General features: G+C 34.8%; 1 protein-coding gene across 6 annotated transcripts in view; it reads left to right on the forward strand.

Moving 5' to 3' along the window:
- Positions 1-23514, forward strand: part of MIPOL1 (mirror-image polydactyly 1) — a 320608-nt gene extending 297094 nt beyond the window's left edge. The window contains exons 12-13 of one of the 6 annotated variants that reach the window (XM_081227224.1): positions 21305-21383; positions 23057-23514. In XM_081227224.1, coding sequence (XP_081083350.1) covers positions 21305-21356 — 52 coding nt within the window. In that variant the 3' untranslated portion in view covers positions 21357-21383; positions 23057-23514. Of the gene's footprint in view, positions 1-9115; positions 10460-21304; positions 21384-23056 lie in introns of those variants that run through there. The other 5 variants (XM_081227225.1, XM_081227226.1, XM_081227227.1 and 2 more) reach the window with 5 other exon arrangements.
- Positions 23515-23813: the final 299 nt, after the last annotated feature.

Raw genomic sequence — 23813 nt, forward strand, 5'->3', positions numbered from 1 at the left:
CCTCAGGCTGGTGCAACGTCACACCGGCCTCTGCCACCGCAGGCTCACCCCGCTTCCGTACCCTTCCCTCCCCTCGACCTGAGTGAGCCAGAGCCCCCGTATCAGCGACTCCTTTAACCCTGTCCTGTCTGAGCGAAGAACAGACACCCTCCGGTGACCTACATGCAGAGGCGGGTCCAAATCCAAAACTGAGCCCCAGGAGCTGTGCGAACAAAGAAGAGTAAGGGAAATTTCTCCCAGCAGCCTCAGGAGCAGCGGATTAAATCTCCACAATCAACTTGATGTACCCTGCATCTCTGGAATACCTGAATAGACAACGAATCATTGCAAAATTGACGCGGTGGACTTTGTGTGATTTTGTCTATATAGTTTTGCTTTTACCGTTTGTACTAGGGTTCTGTCTGTACATTTTCGGATTTTTTGTGGGGTTTTCTTGGTATAGTTTTTTAGCACTTGTTATCATTGGTGGACTTGTTTCTTGGTTTAGTTGCTCTCTTCTTTCTTCTTTTTATTGCTTTTCATTTTTTTAAATTTTTAATAATTTTTTTATTTTTTATTTTAATAACTGTTTTGTTTTATTTTTTTTTCTTTATTTCTTTCTTTTTTTCTCCCTTTTCTTCTAAGCTGTGTGGCTGACAGTGTCTTGGTGCTCTGGCCAGGTGTCAGGCCTGTGCCAATGATATGGGAGAGCCAAGTTGAGGACATTGGTCCACCAGAGACCTCCCACTCCACATAATATCAAACAGCAAAAGCTCTCCCAGAGATCTCCATCTCAACGAGAAGACGCAGCTCCACTCAACTACCAGCAAGCTATAGTACTGAACACCCTACACCAAACAATTAGCAAGACAGGAACACAACCCCACCCATTAGCAGAGAGGCTGCCTAAAATCATAATAAGTTCACAGACACCCAAAAACACACCACCAGACGTGGACCTGCCCACCAGAAAGACAAGATCCAGCCTCATCCACCAGAACACAGGCACCAGTCCCGTCCACCAGGAAGCCTACACAACCCAATGAACCAACCTTAGCCACTGGGGGCAAACACCAAAAACACAGGGAACTACTAACCTGCAGCCTGCGAAAAGGAGACCCCAAACACAGTAAGTTAAGCAAAATGAGAAGACAGAGAAATATGCACCAGATGAAGAAGCAAGGTAAAAACCCACCAGACCAAACAAATGAAGAGGAAATAGGCAATCTACCTGAAAAAGAATTCAGAGTAATGGTAGTAAAGATGATCCAAAATCTTGGAAATAGAATGGAGAAAATACAAGAAACATTTAACAAGGACCTAGAAGAACTAAAGAGCAAACAAACAATGATGAACAACACAATAAATGAAATTAAATATTCTCTAGAAGGAATCAATAGCAGAATAACTGAGGCAGAAGAACAGATAAGTGACCTGGAAGATAAAATATTGGATATAACTACCACAGAGCAGAATACAGAAAAAAAGAATGAAAAGAATTGAGAACAGTCTGAGAGACCTCTGAGACAACATTAAACGCACCAACATTTGAATTATAGGGGTCCCAGAAGGAGAGAAAAAGAAAGGGACTGAGAAAACACTTGAAAAGATTATAGTTGAAAACTTCCCTAATATGGGAAAAGAAATAGTTAATCAAGTCCAGGAAGTGCAGACAGTCCCATGCAGGATAAATCCAAGCAGAAACATGCCAAGGCACATATTAATCAAGCTATCAAAAATTAAATGCAAAGAAAAAATATTAAAAGCAACAAGGGAAAATCAACAAATAACATACAAGGGAATCCCCATAAGGTTAACAGCTGATCTTTCAGAAGAAACTCTGCAAGCCAGAAGGCAGTGGCAAGACATATTTAAAGTGATGAAAGGGAAAAACCTACAACCAAGATTACTCTACCCAGCAAGGATCTCATTCAGATTTGACAGAGAAATCAAAACCTTTACAGATGAGCAAAAGCTAAGAGAATTCAGCACCACCAAACTAGCTTTACAACAAATGCTAAAGGAACTTCTCTAGGCAGGAAACACAAGAGAAGGAAAAGACCTACAATAAGAAACCCAAAACAATTAAGAAAATGGGAATAGGAACATACATATTGATAACTACATTAAATGTAAATGGATTAAATGCTCCAAACAAAAGACGTAGACTGGCTGAATGGATACAAAAACAAGACCCATATACATGCTGTCTACAAGAGACCCACTTCAGACCTAGGAACACATACAGACTGAAAGTGAGGGGAAGGAAAACGATATTCCATGCAAATAGAAATCAAAAGAAAGCTGGAGTAGCAAGTCTCATATCAGACAAAATAGACTTTAAAATAAAGACTATATTGGGCTTCCCTGGTGGCGCAGTGGTTGAGAGTCCGCCTGCAGATGCAGGGGACGCGGGTTTGTGCCCCAGTCCGGGAAGATCCCACATGCCGTGGAGCGGCTGGGCCAGCGAGCCATGGCCGCTGAGCCTGTGCGTCCGGAGCCTGTGCTCCGCAATGGGAGAGGCCACAGCAGTGAGAGGCCCGCGTACTGCAAAAAATAATAATAATAATAAAATAAAATAAAATAAAGACTATTACAAGAGACAAAGAAGGACACTACATATTGATCAAGGGATCAATCCAAGAAGAAGGTATAACAATTGTAAATATTTATGCACCCAACATAGGAGCACCTCAATACATAAGGCAAATGCTAACAGCCATAAAAGAACATTATCAACAGTAGCACAATCATAGTAGGGAACTTTAACACCCCACTTTCACCAATGGACAGATCATCCAAAATGAAAATAAATAAGGAGTACAAAATTTAAATGATACATTAAACAAGATGGACTTACTTGATATTTATAGGACATTCCATCCAAAAACAGCAGAATACACTTTCTTCTCAAGTGCTCATGAAACATTCTCCAGGATCATATCTTGGGTCACAAATGCCTTGGTAAATTTAAGAAAATTGAAATCATATCAAATATCTTTTCCAACCACAACACTATGAGACTAGATCTCAATTACAGGAAAAAATCTGTAAAAAATACAAACACATGGAGGCTAAACAATACACTACTAAGTAAACATGAGATCACTAAAGAAATCCAAGAGAAAATAAAAAAATACCTAGAAACAATGACAATGGCAGCACGACAACCCAAAACCTATGGGATGCAGCAAAAGCAGTTCGAAGAGGGAAGTTTATAGCAATACAATCCTACCTCAAGAAACAAGAAACATCTCACATAAACAACCTAACCTTACACCTAAAGCAATTAGAGAAAGAAGAACAAAAAAACCCCCAAAGTTAGCAGAAGGAAAGAAATCATACAGATCAGATCAGAAATAACTGAAAAGAAATAAAGGAAACAATAGCAAAGATCAATAAAACTAAAAGCTGGTTCTTTGAGAAGATAAACAAAATTGATAAACCATTAGCCAGACTCAACAGGAACAAAAAGGGAGAAGACTCAAATCAATAGAATTAGAAATGAAAAAGGAGAAGTAACAACTGACACTGCAGAAATACAAAGGATCATTAGAGATGACTACAAGCAGCTATATGCCAATAAACTGGACAACCTGGAAGAAATGGGCAAATTCTTAGAAAAACACAACCTTCAGAGGCTGAACCAGGAAGAAATAGAAAATTTAAACAGACCAATCACAAGAACTGAAATTGAGACTGTGATTAAAAATCCTCCAACACACAAAAGCCCAGGACCAGATGGCTTCATGGGCAAATTCTATCAAACATTTAGAGAAGAGCTAACACCTATCCTTCTCAAACTCTTCCAAAATATAGCAGATAGTGGAACACTCCCAAATTCATTCTATGAGGCCACCATCACCCTGATACCAAAACCAGACAAAGATATCACAAAGAAAGAAAACTTCAGGCCAATATCAATGATGAACCTAGATGCAAAAATCCTCAACAAAATACTAGCAAACAGAATCCAGAAGCACATTAAAAGGATCATACACCATGATCAAGTGGGGTTTATCCCAGGAAAGCAAGGATTCTTCAGTATACACAAATCAATCAATGTGATAAACCATATTAACAAATTGAAGGAGAAAAACCATATGATCTTCTCAATAGATGCAGAAAAACCTTTCAACAGAATTCAACACCCATTTATGACAAAAACCCTCCAGAAAGTAAGCATAGAGGGAACTTATCTCAACATAATAAAGGCCATATATGACAAACCCACAGCCAACATTGTTCTCAATGTTGAAAAACTGAAACCATTTCCTCTAAGATTAGGAACAAGACAGGGTTGTCCACTCTTACCACTATTATTCAAAATAGTTTTGGAAGTTTTAGCCACAGCAATCAGAGAAGAAAAATAAGAGGAATCCAAATCAGAAAAGAAGAAGTAAAACTGTCAATGTTTGCAGATGACATGGTACTCTTCATGGAGAATCCTAAAGATGCTACCAGAAAACTACGAGAGCTAATTAATGAATTTGGTAAAGTAGCAGGATACAAAATTAACACAAAAATCTCTTGCATTCCTATACACTAATGATGAAATATCTGAAAGAGAAATGAAGGAAACACTCCCATTTACCACTGCAACAAAAAGAATAAAATACCTAGGAATAAACTTACCTAAGGAGACAAGAGACCTGTATGCAGAAAACTATAAACTGATGAAAGAAATTAAAGATGATACAAACAGATGGAGAGATATACCATGTTCTTGGATTGGAAGAATCAACATTGTGAAAATGACTATAGTACCCAAAGCAATCTACAGATTCAATGCAATCCCTATCAAACTACCAATGGCATTTTTCACAGAACTAGAACAAAAAAATTTCACAATTTGTATGGAAACACAAAAGACCCCGAAAGCCAAAGCAATCTTGAGAAAGAAAAATGGAGCTGGAGCAATCAGGCTCCCTGACTTCAGACTATACTACAAAGCTACAGTAATCAAGACAGTATGGCACTGGCACAAAAACAGAAGTATAGATCAATGGAACAGGATAGAAAGCCCAGAGAGAAACCCACATACATATGGTCACCTTATCTTTGATAAAAGAGGCAAGAATATACAGTGGAGAAAAAACAGCCTCTTGAATAAGTGGTGCTGGGAAAACTGGACAGGTACATGTAAAAGTATGAGATTAGATCACTCCCTAATACCATACACAAAAATAAGCTCAAAATGGATTAAAGATCTAAATGTAAGGCCAGACACTATCAAACTCTTAGAGGAAAACATAGGCAGAACACTCTATGACATAAATCACAGCAAGATCCTTTTGGACCCACCTTCTAGAGAAATGGAAATAAAAACAAAAATAAACAAATGGGACCTAATGAAACTTAAAAGCTTTTGCACAGCAAAGGAAACTATAAACAAGACCAAAAGACAACCCTCAGAATGGGAGAAAATATTTGCAAATGAAGCAACTGACAAAGGATTAATCTCCAAAATTTACAAGCAGCTCATGCAGCTCAATATCAAAAAAACAAACAACCCAATCCAAAAATGGGCAGAAGACCTAAACAGACATTTCTCCAATGAAGACATACAGATTGCCAACAAACACATGAAAGGATGCTCAACATCACTAATCATTAAAGAAATGCAAATCAAAACTACAATGAGGTATCATCTCACACCGGTCAGAATGGCCATCATGAAAAAATCTACAAACAATAAATTCTGGAGAGGATGTGGAGAAAAGGGAACCCTCTTGTACTGTTGTTGGGAATGTAAATTGATACAGCCCCTACGGAGAACAGTGTGGAGATTCCTTAAAAAACTAAAAATAGACCTACCATATGACCCAGCAATCCCACTATTGGGCATATACCCTGAGAAAACCATAATTCAAAAAGAGTCATGTACCACAATGTTCATTGCAGCTCTATTTACAGTAGCCAAGACATGGAAGCAACCTAAGTGTCCATCGACAGATGAATGGATAAAGAAGATGTGGCACATATACACAATGGAATATTACTCAGCCATAAAAAGAAATGAAATTGAGTTATTTGTAGTGAGGTGGATGGACCTAGAGTCATACAGAGTGAAGTAAGTTAGAAAGAGAAAAACAAATACCTTATACTAACACATATATGTGGAATCTAAAGGAAAAAAATGGTTCTGAAGAACCTACGGGCAGGACAGGAGTAAAGACTCAGATGTAGAGAGTGGACTTGAGGACACAGGGAGGGGGAAGGGTAAGCTGGGACAAAATGAGAGAGTGGCATGGACATATATACACTGCTAAATGTAAAATAGATGGCTAGTGGGTAGCAGCCACATAGCACAGAGAGATCAGTTCGGTGCTTTGTGACCACCTGGGGGGGTGGGATAGGAAGGTTGGTAGGGAGACATAACAGGGAGGAGATATGGGGATATATGTTTATGTATAGCTCATTCACTTTGTTCTAAAGCAGAAAGTAACACACCATTTTAAAGCAATTATACTGTAATAAAGGTGTTAAGAAAAAACAATACCCAATTTGACTTAAGTAGTAACTTGAGGAAACAGTTTAAGCTATTAAGACAAATAATACATTAACCTATAATCTGAAATCTGAAACTTTCTAGTAGCCAAAACTCTAGTGGAAGTAGTTTTGCAATAAGAACAGGGAAACCAGGCCATATTTCTTACTGTCTTATCTTAGGACGTTGTATGAGGGTTTCCTTGTCTGTGCTTCAGTTCGTCATTTAAAATAGAGAAATTGTAATCTTAGATCTAACCCTTTCCCTATTCATGAAGTTTGTGGGAAGCTATTGCTGAGTAACATGTAAAGCCATTTGGCCCTATTTTATTAAAGTATGTAATTTTTTAAAGGATATTATTGATTTGTACAATAAAGAATAGCCTGCAGGCAGATCCTGCAAGGTGGTTCCACAGACAGACATACCTACCTTCCTGTCAGCACAGTCCATGTTTGGCAGGTGTAGTCCATTCCTTACAGGAAAGAATAGGTGCTTCATTGTGTTTCCAAAGTCAGTAAGCTTTTACAAAACTAAGTAATTGACATTTTTCTCATTTCTGAGATCAAATTTTCATAAATCATTCAACCTGAATAAACTGAGAATGTGGTTGATCTAGTAATTTTTGAAGTATAGTAAATGCATTGCAAAATGTGATATTTAAGTATTTCCTCCTAACCTCTTACCTTAGCAAGATGTATTAAGAGTTCTAAATGGAAAGATATCCTACTGTATGAAAAAGAAACTAAAGTGAGTCCATCTATAAAGGAGAAGGCAAGCACAAAACAGGTTCATCTCAGTAATTTGGCATTCCGTTGATTCAGAATTCATAGTGATAATAACTGTGCAGAGTAGAGCTTACTTTTACATTATGAGGAAGTTTTTTTAATAGTGCAAATGATATTGTAGGGGAGGGATATATTTAACCAACTTGAAAGTAATCTTTTCTAACTTTTTACAGTACATCCTGAGAAATTCTATTAGTGGCATATCAAGGTTTCTACTGGGAGTCATTTGTTAACAGTTAATTCAAGTTATTATCATATTTTACAGTACAGTTAAAATTTCATAATGACATTTTTCTTCCCCCCCTCCACAATTCAACTTAGTGAAACTTTGTCCTAAAGGATCTATGTAATCCTATGAATCATAATATTCAGAGTGTATAAAATAGCACTAATTTTTATCACTAGGGAAAGTCCAACTAATACAGACTTATCTGTGAATACAGTGAATTGTCCAGTAAATCTTCTAGTTCAAGTATTTGCATCACTAACTTAAAGCTGGTTTAGTGGTTGTATATTACTTGTGTAAAATTTACATTTGAGAAATTTGTAGTAATAAATTTAAGCAAGATTTGCCTTTTTACTCTAAGATCATTACTACATTTCTCAAGGCAAAGATATTTTTATGCACTGAATTATTTGTTTCATATTCCCGTTTTCTATTAACAGAAGTCTTGATATATGCAGAATCATCCAATAAACTTGAGCTGTTTTCAGTGTTGCATGCATATAATTAGTCCATCTAAACCAGTGTGTATGACGCTAAGAATACCCTCATTCCTTTAGTGTCTAGCTCTGTGCTGTGTTTATTTGCAAAGGACCCTCATGCATGGGTCCATATAAATGAGGCAAGCTGGAGCAGACTAGACTGTGTCACTCACCAGTCTTTGAGGAGGGAGCTTTGTGTATATGAAAACTGCTGGGTGTGATTTTCACTTATAAAGAAGATTTCTGTGTTTGTAACACCAAGCAGGATTTTTTGTTGAGGTTTTATGCTTACGGTAAAGAAAATAATAAGGAAAAAAATCAATTAATGATCTGATTCCATCATCTTTTGTCAAGCAAAACTCTCACTCATTCAGTGAATGTGATTTCCCTCCCATAGAGTAGTCTAAGAACCTACACAATGACTTCTGAATTTTTGACTCTATTTTCAGGATAATTGGTGAGTTTTTAATCAACTGAAAAATCACCTTTGACTCAGAAGCATATATAGCCATTGCTAGCCTATTTATATTACTCAGGAATAGAAACTTTTAAAATGTAGTACAGAAAGTCTGGTTTTATTAGCATCAAATCATTTTTATACATTTAAGTTATATTCATACCATTGAGATATCAAGTTTTTCCAACCTAGCCACCTAATACCTGGCTTTAAACAGAAGAAATTTCATGCATAACAGTTGTACAGTATACCAATACGTTACTTATTTAGCTAGGTAACGGATCTAAGGCTGATAGTATTTATGTATTGAAATATGTACTCTTGGTGAAAATCAGTTTGAAACTGCTCTACGTTTGATATGCCATCTTGTCATTGCATAGTAATGATTTCATTCATAACCGTAATGCAAGTAGGTAAATGTATTAAAATTAGTATCTTAGATTTTTCATGTAGCCTCTAATGCTGACATAATCTGAAGATCTGGATTAAAGTTTGTGTTTTTGCTGTCTTTTTAACCTCAAATACTTGGCACTCTGTACCCGTGTCTCTCACTTACAGTAATGCTTTGTTTCTTAACATGACTACCAAGAGTGCTTGGTCACAGGCAAATACTGTCCTTTTTCAGCCAAAACATTCCTGACAATAATTGCACTTTTTATAATCATTTTTTCCCTCCTGCCCCCCCTGCCCCCAACTTAGGTTGGAAAGGCTGGTGGACGTCCTGAGGAAGAAGGTTGGAACAGGGACCATGAGGACAGTGATCTGACTGAGAAAAAAACGACAGTCTGGGGAAGCAATCACATCTGGTGACCAGGCTGCTTCATTCAACACTGTGTAAACACTAAAGCCTTAACTTAGCAAACAGTTGTTAGAAGTGGGACACTCCAACCACATTCCAAGCTGAGATAAAATCAAATCACAAATGTTTAACCACTTTGCTGCTGACTTGAGTTATTTATCCAAATGTATTAACTACAGACTTTTACCAATGGGTAGCTATAAAGTTGCAGCTTATTTTGTAACTATTTTATATCTCACTGTATTTAATATAAATATTTTTGCTGAAAGACCATTATAGAAACATAGTAAAGTTGGTCAGGATCATATCTTCACATATGGCCCTTTCTGAATCAAAATACAGCAAAGTAAATATTGCCTAAACCTTAATCCACTGTGTTAGGTCAAAACTTCAAATACATACATTTTTCAATGTAGAGTTTATTTCTTAACCAATGAGAGAAGCACATACATAAGATTGTATAGTCTTCCTTCAATGCATGCATGTAATCTTTGTTAGTTTTAAAGAATATTAAGTATAGATACCAAGAATCAAATGTATAATTTGCCTTAATAAGAGTTTGGTATATTAAAATTACATTAATCAAGGCATGATTTTTCTTTCACTACAAATAATGCATACTATTTTCAATAAAAAGAGGGTATTGTTAATGTGTACTTATAAATTCATGGTGTCAGTATTTTTTTAATGTTGGGTCTGAATAATGATCTAAACTCTATTTAAGCTGTAGAAATTACCAAGTCTGTTTAATAGGCTGGGATACTTTTGGCTTGAATATTAGCATATGCCAGAATGATGCTAAAAGGCAAGAGGCCATCAAACATATTAAGTATTCTTTTTTATTATCTTTATTTAGATTATCATTTGAATTTTTGTAATGGAGAAGGGGAATCTAATATATAATATACAAAAAAATTATAATTAAAAATATAAAGCCTTGGGGAAAAAAGTAAACCTGCAGTTTGGTTCAGGATACCTACTTTTTTTTAATTTAAGGGATAATTTAAAATAATTACATCATGGCAGTCACTTCTAATCATATGAAATTATGAATAAAACTAAGATTCATGTATTTGGCTATAGGAAAAAAAATTTTTTTAGATTGAATAGATGAGAAGCTGATAGAAAATAAATATGAGCGGAGCAGGATGAAATTGACAAGTAGAGATGGAATTAGTGAAAATTTTATAGGTAAGTGAAAAATTTTCTAAGTCCATACAATTTTTTAATTTATCTTTAAGATTGAACTAAATCTACCTTTGCCTATTTTCAGGACAAGTACAGAATAATTTATTACATACACCATTGGAGATTATGCCTTTGAATGCCTTTGAACTTTTTTTACTCTATGATAAAGGTGCTTTATCATAGGGTAACAAAAGAATCATGATGCAAACAAGCTCTGTTTCTTTCTTATTAAATCCATTGAATTAACTGATAGAATCATCCCACTGAGTTCAAATTTAGAATTTACTCATGTTGCCTACTTAAAAAATTTTTTTAACTATGAGAATTAGAAAATAAGGAACTATAGGGGTTAAAAATAAACTAACTAGATTTACTCTACAGTCCTAAAGAGAATTATAGGCTCTCACAAACCAGTGACTATATAACTATACAAATTTGGAATAATTTGGTCATGCGTATAGTCTTCTCTCTGAGCTCTAACTGAAACATGTAACAGCTCCCTATGTGAAGGAAGAGCACCTTTCAAGTCATGAGGGTAAGTAAAAAGAAACAGTTCTGGTCACAAAATAGTCCATTCCTGAGTCTTCTTCAAATAAACCACAAGTAAACTTGAATTTTCATATTATTTCTGAAGAACAGACAAACCTTTATTGAGTTATTTTGCTTGAGGTTTTATAAAACACAAAGTGTAGAATAAAGTCATTTTATAATTTCCAAACATCTCTTTCTATAACTATACAATCAGATTAGCACAACTAGTTCCTATAATCAATATCCAGAACTGTTATAGAATTTGATATTATAACGTTAAATTTACAAAACAATTCTGACATCTACTATTGCTCAGTGTAGGTAATCTCCCCCAATTACCACTTCCCCTTGAAAATGAGTTGTCTACAAAATTACAAATGCTTCAAGTAGTCTTTTTTGGGGGGGCGGGGAGGGTTGTATGGAGGAATAAGCTTACCCGCTGAAGATCAGTTCTTTACATATATGCAACATCTGAAGTATTCCACCACTGCCCAGAGAGGTTGCTTTGAGTTTACTTTAAACATCAAATCTAATTCCTATAGTAACATGAGAATTTACTTTCCCTTGTAAAAAATAAGTTCAGAGGAAAAGCAGAAAAGATCATATAAACGTGTATCACTCGATGATTTACAAAGTCCTTTCCCATCTGTATTTTTATTTGATCCTATCAACAATCATATAATAATATATATATCAACCACGTAATAATGATAATGTTGATAGTAATTCTAGAAGTAGTAGTAGTAGTACATTTTGCAAGCAAGGAAACACTCTCAGCGGGGCTAGGAATTTGCCAAGGACTGACTAGGACTTACAGCTGAGGTCTTAAGACTAAACTCCATGCAACCGTAGGTCTCCAGACCTTTCATTAAAAAAAAATTAAAAATCAAAGATTTTAACTCCTGCAATTTATTTTATTATTGTACCATTTCTTTTATACATATATGTATGAATTTTCTACACATTTCTTTCAATGAAGTACTATAATATGAGCTGCATATGCAAATAGCATCCCATTATTACTACCTCTCTATAGTGTTAATAGTGGCAGCCTTAGCCTTAGCCTTCACTAATTAGGAATATTGTGACAATTCATTGTTGATAAAAAATAGCCTGAGTTGCTTATAAGCAAAGCCTAAGCAGTTATAGCGAAGTTATTAGTTAATTATTAATATGTGAGACATTTTCATTCTACTTTTATAAATAAGCCATTATGTTAAAATTATTTAAAATATTTTTCTTTTTTCAGTGAGAAAGTTGATCCTTTGTATATTTCAGTATTCAAATAAACTGATAAATCTTCTTATCTGGTCACTTACCAATAGAATTAGTTTATTGCACAAAAAAAGTTAGAATATTAAAAATTTATAGTTTTAATATTGAATAAAGTTGCATAAAAACCATTTTATAGATAGTATATTTTTTAAGATAATTATTGAAGTGTCTGTCTTTAAATACTCATGATTAGTGAGGCATTATAATGATAAAATAGCTATGGCCTATACATTTGTCTTCTGGCATAAGGTTTGTATAGACCCCAAATTTTTCACAAGACATTATTGTGTTGTTGATAACTACTATTTTCAGCTAACCTGTCTATCTATTCGTATTGAGATATATAGAGATATATAAATACACAGACACATATACACACTAATACATTTGTCTTTCTAAAAAATTGATTTATAAGTCAATTGTTAGGCTTCAGTGGTTTCAGCATTTTGTTCATCTTTTTTACAAATGCATGTGGTTTCTGAGGCTTTTAAATAAATACATGAAATGGTTGAAAGATTTATGTTGCTCATGCTTAGCTAAATATGTCACCTCTAGAAAAGATGTGGTTTATTTTGGCAGTGTTTTAAAAACTCAAATATTTTAAACATTTGTTAAGTTGGAGCTTGCACATTTGAACTAGTAGCATACGTTCCAGAATAGCATCTCAAGTTACCAAATTTTTTGTAATCCTTTTACTAGAATAACTTTTTTTGAAAAGGTTTTCTTTTCTTTTTTATTATGTACTTTAAATTTATAAAGGTTGAAGTTATTTTTAATGTAGGATTTCATAAATAGAATTGGACAATGATAAATATATATTTTTAAGAAATATTAAAATATTGTGTCCTATTGATATTTCTTTGCAGAAATCTTAATATACTTAGTATACTTATTTTTAACATTTATTGTGTATTGTTTTCTAATGTATATTGTTTTCTAAATATAGTTTTGGAGAATGCTTGTACTTTGGAAGCCACCAGTTTCTTGACTATCAGATTATTAACAAAGGGGCATTTTAATGCACAAACTCAGGTATCTGAAATATATATTTACTTTTTAGTCATATAAACTCTCTACTGCAAATCCTACACATTTCAATGCAATTATTATACATTTGATCAAACTTATAAGTGTTCAGTCCTGAAGACACTGTACTAAACATGCCTATAAAATATACTGCAGTAAGGAAACAGGTTAAGTTCACTGTCAAACTGTGTCTGACTTTCTTGACAAGTTTAATGAAGATAAAATTCATTATGAACAAATTTATTAGGTACCTTACTACTTGCAGTAGTAAAATATTAAAGAGAAATAGTATTTTTGGTAAACATGGTTTAAAAGAACCTAAGAAGGGAAATCAAATTCTCTTAACTAAAAAAATAGTAGACTGATTCAAATCTACTACAAAGCACCTCTACTAATTTTGGAATTTGTTTGTGGAATTTTGCAGTAACCAATAGCTGAAATCTAAAAACATTGCTTCTGTTGTGTTTGATTATTCAATCAAGATGAGGTAAATATAAACAGACTATGTAACTCGCTATCACCTGTAGTGAACTTAGAATTTAAAGCTTAAGGTACATGGCTAAAAGAGGACCAGGGTGGGGTGGGCAGTAGGAATTGTTGGGGTAAAGTTTCTATAAACTGGTAATATCTAAACTGTCATATTACTGTGTAAAAAAGTTGTCTCACCATGTATGGCCTTTAGGATATTGTCATACATTTTACTTCTACATAGGTATACAGTAATAATTTTGTTATTGTTTTTGCTTTAAACAATCAACTATTTTTTAAGGTGATTTAAAAAGTAAGAGCAACCTTATTTTATATTTACCCACGTATTTACCATTTCTGGTGCTCTTCTTTATGTAGATCCAAGTTTCCACCTGTTACCATTTTCTTTCTTCCTGAAGTATTTATCTTTTATACAATGCAGGGCTGTAAGTAATGAATTCTTTCAGCTTTTGTATGTTTGAAAATCTCTCTCTCTCTCTCTCTCTCTTTTTTTTTTTTTTTGGTGCCTTCATTTTGTGAAAAAGAAAAGTTTTTTGCTGGCTATAGAATTCTAGGTTAACTTTTTGAAAAATATTTTCAGATGTTGCTCTACTGTTTCTGGCTTGCTTTGTTCCTGCTGTCATTTTTATTTTCGTTCTCTATACATACATCCTCTGGCTGCTTTAAGGGTTTTCCCTTCATCACTTTTTTAGCCAATTTGATTGTGATGTGTTATAAATTTCTGCATGCTTCTGTGCTTATGATTTGTTGAACTTCCTGTACTGTGGGTTTATAATCTTTATCAATTTTTTTAAATTTTGGCTATTATTTTTTTCAATATTTTTTGTCCTCAAACTCTTTCCTCTTTCCTCTCTTCTGGAACTGCTATTTAATATATATTAGGCCCCTTGAGATTGTCCTACAGCTTATTCATTCTTTGTTCATTTTGGGGAGGGTCTCTTTTTCCTCTGGGTGTTTTATTTTGGATAGTTTCTATTGTTTTGTCTTTAAATTTACCAGACTTTTCTTTTGCAGTGTCTAATGTGCTCTTCTTAATCCCATCCAGAGCCTTTTTCTTCACAGACATATTTTCATCTCTAAAAGTGAAAATTGGGGCTTTTTAATGTCTTTCATCTCTCTCCTTAATTTTTTCATGCTTTACCTTATCTTCTGGAATATAAAAAATATAGTCATAAGAACTGTTTTAATGTCCTTGTCTGTTAATTCTATTATCTGTTCTATTTCCAAGTCTGTTTCTGTTGATTTCTTTATCATGAATTATATTTTTTTAGTTGAAGTATAGTTGATTTATAATATTATATTAGTTTCAGGTGTACAACATAGTGGTTCAATATTTTATAGATCATACTCCATTTAAAGTTATTACAAAATAATGACTGTTTCCCTGTGCTGTGCAATCATGACTTGTATTTTTCTGCTTTGTATGCCTGGTAACTTTTTTTGGATGCCAGTCATTGTGAATTTTAACTTGTTGGGTGTTAGATATTTTTGTTTCTCATTGAAAACTTTCAAACTTTCTTCAGGGATACAGTTACATTATTTGGAAACAGTTTTGAGACACAGAGAGAGACACAGAGAGAGACAGAGAGATGCAGAGAGAGGGAGAGACACACACAGAGAGAAAGGCACAGAGAGAGAGACGAGAGAGAGAGAGAGAGAGAGAGAGAGAGAGAGAGAGAGAGAGAGAGGTTCAGTAGGTGGGACCAGAGCGCCTTTAGTCTAGGGCTGATTCCCCCCACAGCTCAGGCAATCGCCCTCTGAATACCTGATGCCCTGTGCAGTAGGAGTTTTCTCTGCTCTGACTGGTCATAACCATATGTGAGTTTTGGTTATTGTTCTGCCTGCACCTTTCTGGCGGTTCTTACCTTAGCCTTGGTAGTTTACTTACACACGTATGCTTGTCCATACTCAGAGGAAGACTCAAGGAATGCTCTGTAGCTCTCCAGAACTCACTTGCTCTCTCACTCTCTTTCTGTGCAGCAATTTTTGTTCCAGAATTCCCCTCTCCAGTACTCTGACTGCAAATTCTAACCACCTTGGCCTCCCCAAATTCTCAACTCTTATGTTCTCAACTCAGGGAAGCTGCCAGCTCTGTTTTGTTCCCCCTCCTATACTCTGTAAACTTGCCATATGATAAACTGGGGTAATCTTAGGACTCCATTTCTTTCCCTTCTCTCTGGGAACACTATCCTGTGCTGCCTGTTGTCCAAAGTACAAAAACATTGATTCATGTATTCCCACTGTTGTTTTTGTTGTTGTTGCTTTGGTTTTGGTGGGTCTTTTGTTTTGGGGTTTTGTTTTTCTTTGTTTGGTTGGTTGGTTGGTTGGTTTTTTAAGGTGGGGAGGGTAAATGTGGTCCCTGTTATTCCATCATGGCCAAAAGTATAACTTCTCCTATAACTCTTTTAAAATGTCATCTTCTTAATGTCTAGCTTCCTTCTCCCCTGTTGAGAAATCAGCTGTCAGTCTTAATGTTCTTTTCCTGAAAGTAAAATCTCTGTTTTCTCTGATTGCTTTTTAGATCTTTTTCGTTGTTGTGTTTTGGGGGTTGTTTTGTTTTGTTTCGTTTTGTTTGGCAGTTTTATTTTGTGCCTAGATGTGAAGTTCATTGCTTGAGTTCATAGACCTGTTAAATCTCTGACTTCATATCGTTTGTCAGTTTTAGGAAATCTTTGCTCAGTGTCTTTCTCCCCCTCCTTCTGTGACTCCAATTATATATTTTTTATATTTTTTTTCACTGTGTTCCCATATATCTCTTCTGTATTTTCCTTTTTTTCTCTATGTGCATTAGTTTTGAATTTTCAAAATTACCTGTCTTTTATTTCACTAATCCTGTCTTCTGCTGTTAAAGCCAACTATTCAATTCTTAATTTCAGTTTCTGTATTTTTTAATTCTACAGTCTCCTCTTGATGTTTTTGGTACATTGCAATTCTCTGGTGAAATACTCATCTTTCTAAATATATTGTCTCCCCTTTGCTTATAACTATAAGAAACTATAGTAACTTAGTTACTATAAAATAGTACTTAAAAATCCATGTCTGCCAACTCCAATATCTGAATCACCCATGGGTCTTGCTCTATTGTCTGTTTTGTTTCTAGGTGTCTAGATGCATGGTCCTGTCTCTTGGCATGCCTATCAATTGTTGATTTACTGTAAGACATTCTGATCCTCCAGGTGATTTTGTTTTCCACCAGAGAGGGCTTAGCCTTTCCTCTATTGGAAAGATTGACTGGAAGCTAATCACCTTAATCCAGTCAGGTATGCTGAGTTGAAGCTGGGTTGCAGTTTGAGTGAGGCTGTTTTCTCTGGTTTGCCTCTTTTCCAATGGGGTAGCTCACTAGGCTTTCAACAGTGAAGGTAATATCTTCACCCCAGTCCTTTTAGATATTCTCATCTGAGCTTTTTTAACCTCCCACTTAGGACAGCCCAGAATTTGCCAAATACTTTGCAGGGGAAACTAGGCCTGAGTTTCGGGCCCCTTTGGTTCTCCTGGTCTGTCGCTCCAGCCCTGAAAGATTGCCAAAAGCTCTGCTGGTTTCCCTGTCCCTAGCAGCAGTCTTCTGCCAGGACGAACCCAGAGCCAGCAAATGTCTTCAGGGGAAGAGCGGCTGCAGACCATCAGTTTACCTCTCAGTTCTCTCTTCTCTGGAATCTTAGTTCCTCTAGTTTTCTTTGTTTCAGCCCCTCTCTGATACTTTTAAACAAATACGGTATGTATTTTGTCCAGCTTTACTAGTTGTTCCTTGGCAGGAGCGTTGGTCTGCCATGAACGACTCTGTTCTGTCTGGGAGCAGAATTCCAGTGAGTTTTTAATTTCTGTTATTATATTTTTCATTTCAGGAAGTTACATTTTGTTCATTCCCAAATCCATTTGATCATTTTTGTTGTCTCGTTTCTATCTCATATTTTCAACCCCTTTTTAATTTTCTTATACATTTTAAATGTGCTTATTCTATACTTCTGATTATTTTAAAATCTCAAGTATTTACTGCTCCAGTTTTGAGATTATTTCTGCTAGCTACATTTATCTTGCCTTGTTTCTTTAGATGTTTACTGATTCATGAATGTGAGCTTATATGTCTTAGGATTAGTCTCTGTGGGTCTTTTCAGTCCTGAGTTGAAGGTGGGTTCCTTCATAGAGGCTTTGCATTTGCTTCTGCCTGGGAACATGTACAGGCCTTAGCACACTTTAAAATCCTAATTTGAATTTTATTGGGCCACTTAAGTAATAATCTGGGATGAAAATCCACATGAGGGCTAGCTTGTGTTTATAAAATTCATAAGGGGAATTTTTTTTCTATCCTCCATTCATAGTCTAAGATTTCTCTTCGTGGGTGGGCCCTGGACTTTGTCCCCTAGCCCCTACTCCATTAGGAGGCCATGAAAACCAAAGCTCAACTTCACCTCTATCATAAGTCAAATGCTCTCAAGGTAAAAACCGCCCTTCATGCTTCACATACCGTTAAGGGTTCCCAGTTTAACTCAGGTTTTGGCCTCTCAGTATTCATTAGCAACTTGCCAACATAATGATGCATTTGAGGAGATGTTTATAATTTTCTGTCCAAAATTTTTAGTTGCTCACTGTAGGAGGTTCCAAGTCCATCATAGTAGGAAACTCTAGTCAGGGCTGAATGTTATTAAATTTACACACACACAGAGGTATAATTATACTACTAATAAAATGTTCTGAATTTAGTATCACTTGTATACATGATTAAAATGAGTAGGTAATAAATTTACCTTCCAAGATCCATAATTGCAGCTCTTTGTCCCCACCAGGAACTACAAGCAGTTTTTCATTAGAGAAAAGAAAATGATTGAATAATCCAAATTAGCCTGGGCAAGAAAACTAACAGCTGTCTAAAATGAAATGTTTGAGTTATGAGCCATGTGCCACTTTGGTTTATCTGCAGCCAAAAGGTTCAGAATCCTTATTCAATTAACCATGTTGCTTGGGAGGGACTGGTTGCCCTGAATAAGAGCTGCCTGGTGATGAGTAAGAGGTATCCGTGACACACAAGTTCAGACCTTGCAACTCTGTTTGTGTTGTTTGAACTTTCTTCTCTGTTGTAGCTAGGGATCCAGCATGGAATTTAAACACTTGTATGGTAACTCCATTCCTTCAGCCATTGTGTTGTTAAGCTCTAGCTAACGAACTTTTAACACTGGTTCCATGTAAGGTAAGACTTAGAAAACAGCAGCAATCAACAATTTCTGGCTTTATAAATAAAACCATTATGTCTTTCGGAAAGTAAGATGCTCCTGCCTGTCTATTCCAACTGATCCCCTCAATAGTAGCGTTCATAACATGTATGAAAAATAAAGAAATAAACCAAGGTAGCACCTAAGAAAGCTTAAATTAAGAAGTGGCTTTTATTTCAAAAAGTCACACCTACTGTAACAGAAACTTCAAAATGTATACTTGTTTTAAAACTTAGGAGCTTTGCATAAAATAGAGAAACCAAAATTACATAATATTTGAAAAGGTAAGAGCTGCCAAATGCACCAGTCAAATATACTTTGTCTCACGTGGACTTTTCTTCCATGCCAACGGTTTTTGTTGCTTAGGGAGATCCTCCTGATAATGTCACAAAGAATGTTTCTCAAACCCATATAGATTATGTACACAATGGCTTTTTAAAGACAAATTTGATTTTAAATCTCTAAGCTTCGTTTTGCTTCTGAACATACTGTTTTGAAACAAAAACCAGGTGACTAAAAGAGAGGAGACTGAATTTTTTTCCCCAACTTATAAACAAGTCCTGAAGATAATTCTGGAGGAGAAAATTCAAATATAGTTTGAACAGTGATATACTAATTTGACATAAAATGTCTCAGTGTTATTGCTGTGAAGAATTACTCTTTACTTGAATGTGTACACTGATTACTAATGTCTTACATCATATTCTTAACACTTTACAAAATTAGATTTGCTTTTTGCATCTTATTTTCTTAAATTATGGTCATGCTATGAAGAGTAATTGTATACTTTTATTTAGGTGACATAGAGGAACGTGAATATGTAATCTCGTTTGTCAAATAAGAAAAACTTGAAATCAGTTTCCTTTCAATTAAGACCTCAATCATGTCTTATAATCACTTTATTTCTTCTTTTATAAAAATTGCAACAACTTTTTCAAGAATTATAGCTACCTTGTGGACTGTAAGTTTAAATATTGCAGATATTATTGTCTTTAAGTTGCAATAAGACAAACAGTGGCGTTATCATTTCTAGAATCAAAGAATGAAGAGTTCCTGTGTGCAAGTTTTCTGGGCCCATTTTGGAATTTTCTAAAAGAACCAATTGCCCAAATCATACATCGAGGTTCTGATATGTTAGTTTGTTTTTCTGTGGATGGCAAGAATATTAATAAAAGTGATTCATTCATACTAATACCTTAGACCCTATGCTACTCCCCATTTCAGTTCCTAGTCTATACTTTTATTGTTTAATTCATTTGCCATTTTTAATCCTCTGTCATATTCACCTTCATGAGTTTAAATCCAATTCATCCTTCAAGAACACTTTTATACCACCTCCTAACATGAAGCTTTCCCTAATTCCCCACCTCCACCCCACCACCAAGTAGAAGTTAATCTCTGCTCTGTAAGATTTATAGCCCTTCCTTCATCTCTATTAGGGCAGTTATTAAGTTCCCTGTTGTTTCATTATTCCTGTACTATCTCCCATTAGCATGCAGCTTCTGGAGGTCAGAAATTCAGTCTTGTTCATATTTCTTTGCACAGGTAGATACTTAATGAATAATCATTCTTATTAATGATGAAACCTAAATTTTCGAAATATATTTTTCTGTGTAATCTGTCTTTCTAAAAAATATATGACACTGAAAGATTAAGATTTGAGTATCCTTTTTTAAAATAGTGGTATTAAAATATACTATTATGTCAAATTATCTAGCACCTGGCACATTACCAGGTGAAACATTGAGTTTACCTGAAGACTTTAACTTTTAATTGTAATCAATTTAAAGTGAAGAGTTTTGGGGTTGGGGGAGGGGGTAATATGTTTGATTTGATTCGGTTTGTTATTTTAATCAGAATTTCTTGTGTTTCTGTTAAATTTTTGTCCCATACAGTCCATAGTTTGAAATTTCACTCCATGATGAAGTGAAGATGTGGTTTTGTTGTCTTGGAAAGTTTACCCAAAATTTCCAGACCACAAGAGAGGTCATTTAAATCTTTATTGAACAACAGTAATAACTAAGTTGCTTTCTGGAACCAAGTATGTCAAAATTCAAAGAAAGGGAGAAGGCAAGCAATGTATAAACCAGTGGGCATGTTTGGATGCTTTCTGATAATGCTACAATCCACTTTAAATCATGATTTCAAATTCAGTAATTCCTTATTTCCTAAAAGTAACTAAAGTCTTCTGAATTCCGATTATTTTGATAAGCTTTCTTGAGATTTTATTTTCTGGTTCTTTATTATTCTTTCAATACCTAAGCCCTATTCTAAGATATTTGAGAGCAAAAATAAATTGTGTATGAACATTACCCACCAAGCTACAGCTTCAAAAATTAATATTTAGTTACTAATTTTATTTTATCTCTATTTTAGTCTCCACCAATTTTCATCATACACCTTGCTGAAGGAAGATTCTACAGCTTAAAAATGACTACCATTCTTCAATAAATAGGTCAGTAGTATCAAAGCCTTTTTGAAACACTTAAGCATAGAATATTCACTGCACTTTACTTGTGTGACTATGACATTAACACACTGAAAACCTTTAAGTTCCCCAAAGAAGACTTTCTTCTTATACATCTTTCCTAGCTGTGTCTAATCAAATTATGTTTTTCAAGATAGTATGTCCTTTTCTGAAATTACTTCTAGTATGTGCCTCACACACAAAGTTAACTATCTTGGTTATAATTGACTGCCAGCAGAAAGACTCACTTTTGATAACAGTATTTTGTTAGTGATTTTCTAGGACATACATCTTCTTTCCTCATCAAGAAATAGTAAACCCAAACTACCAACATTGTTTCCCATGTCGAAAGATTAAAATTATCTTAATGAATAGTGCTCAAATGCTGGCACATGGCCAAATGAATAATCTTTGTCTTAAAGTAGCAAAAAGTGTAAGACACTACCTATGTTAAGACTTGATTTTCTTTAAATTCATCAGACAATAAGTGAAAATGCTATAGATTCTTAGCTTTCGTCTTGAACATCTGAAGTTCTCTTAGCTAGTAATTTTTTACTTAGATGTATATCTTTAATCCTAGGATCTCCCATCTCTTTGAAACCAGTTAATTAAAATAGATAATCACCTTATAGAACTTTCACATTAGGGTAAAATGAGAAAAAAAGGAATTGAGTAACTTTCATATACGACATAAGCAGGCATTTTCAGAGCTCAAAGTACAAATGTGCATCCATTCCTAAGCTCCTGCTTCCCCGTTTCTGTTAAGAGCTGAAACTTGTGCCACCATGGTTAATGTTTTGACAGATTTTATCATAAACCTTGCTGTTGTAAATTTGCCTTGAGCCAAAATTTAACATGTTGTAAGCTCAGAAACAGTTTTTGCTGTTAGTCACGAGAAACGGAAATAAATCAATTATGCTCTTTTGAATGATAGGAGTAGAGAGTTTAACTCTAAAATTACACGTGACTTGAAATTTGAGAGAAATTCTCATTTTTTATGTCCACAACCTCTCAACTGTCAAACATACATAACACATAAACATACATAAACACTTTTGTGACTCTCACAAGGGAGAATATACCAAAGGAAATCATGTGGCTTTAATATGCTCACTAAATTTCATCACCAAAATATAATCCCTAATTTTTTAAAATGAAAATGTCCTTTGCCTTATTATATGGAGTCAAAAATTTAAGCCCTCAACATGTGATTGATTCAAAAGCTATGAAGTAGCTACTTTGTTTCCAAATAATTTATCAGAATGCACTTCAGTTAGACCCTGTCTTATGGTGTCTGTCATCTATAACTACTTAGAGTATTTTATTAAACTTTAACTCCCAATCATTGCTAGTCCTAACAGCCTGCAGATCTAGATATTTTTTCTCTCTAAAACATCTTCAATGACCATGACCATTAATAGTTACTCATAAATGCATATGGACACAGGCTAAATCATAGCACATCAGTGAAGAAAAAAAAAAGAGTTGTAACCCAGTCTTTACCCTAGAATAAATCAAATCAACAAATATTTATTGAATATCTACTATGTGCAAATAGCCCTGGACTGGTCAGCTTTTAAAAAGCCATCCAGCTTTTCACATTGACAAATCAAAGCATTATTATTTTCAAGTACTGCAGAAGCTGCTTCCATGTCCTTTAGGTGACAAAGCCTCTGAAGACCCTGCAGTTACTTAGGATAAAGACAAGGAAGAGAAAGCTAATTCACAACTGAAAAAAGAAGAAAGAATAACCTAAAATATCACCAGCAGATTACATCATATATGTGTGTGTGTGTGTGAGCTTATGTGTATGAGCATATATTATATATGTGTGTATATTTATATACACATATACACACAAAGAGAAGAATGAGTGAATTTGAAAAAAATTATCTTTGTTAAGGTGACATAAGAATTGACATTTATATTTGAGTCCAGAGCTTTGCTTTAAAAATGGCTTAATGTCTAAAAAAGGAACGAAATTGGGTCATTTGTAGAGACGTGGATGGGCCTGGAGACTGTCATACAGAGTGAAGTAAGTCAGAGAAAAACAAATATCGTATATTAACGCATATATGTGGAATCTAGAAAAATGGTACAGATGAACCGGTTTGCAAGGCAGTAATAGAGATACAGATGTAGAGAACAAACGTATGGCTACCAAGGGAGGGGGATGGGGTGGGATGAATTGGGAGATTGGGATTGACATATATACAGTAATATGTATAAAATAGATAACTAATAAGAACCTGCTGTATAAAATAAATAAATAAATAAAATTTTTTAAAAATAGGCTTAATATTTTGGCCAGTGTTAAGTAAGTTCTGTGGTACTAAAAAACCAAATATATCATAGTATAACAGATTACTCAACTTGGCCCCCAGATTCTAAAACCTAGCTTTCCCTAAAGTCTGTTAA

This window comes from Mesoplodon bidens (genome assembly GCF_964165515.1).
Source record: "Mesoplodon bidens genome assembly, chromosome: 3".
NCBI lineage: Eukaryota > Metazoa > Chordata > Mammalia > Artiodactyla > Ziphiidae > Mesoplodon > Mesoplodon bidens.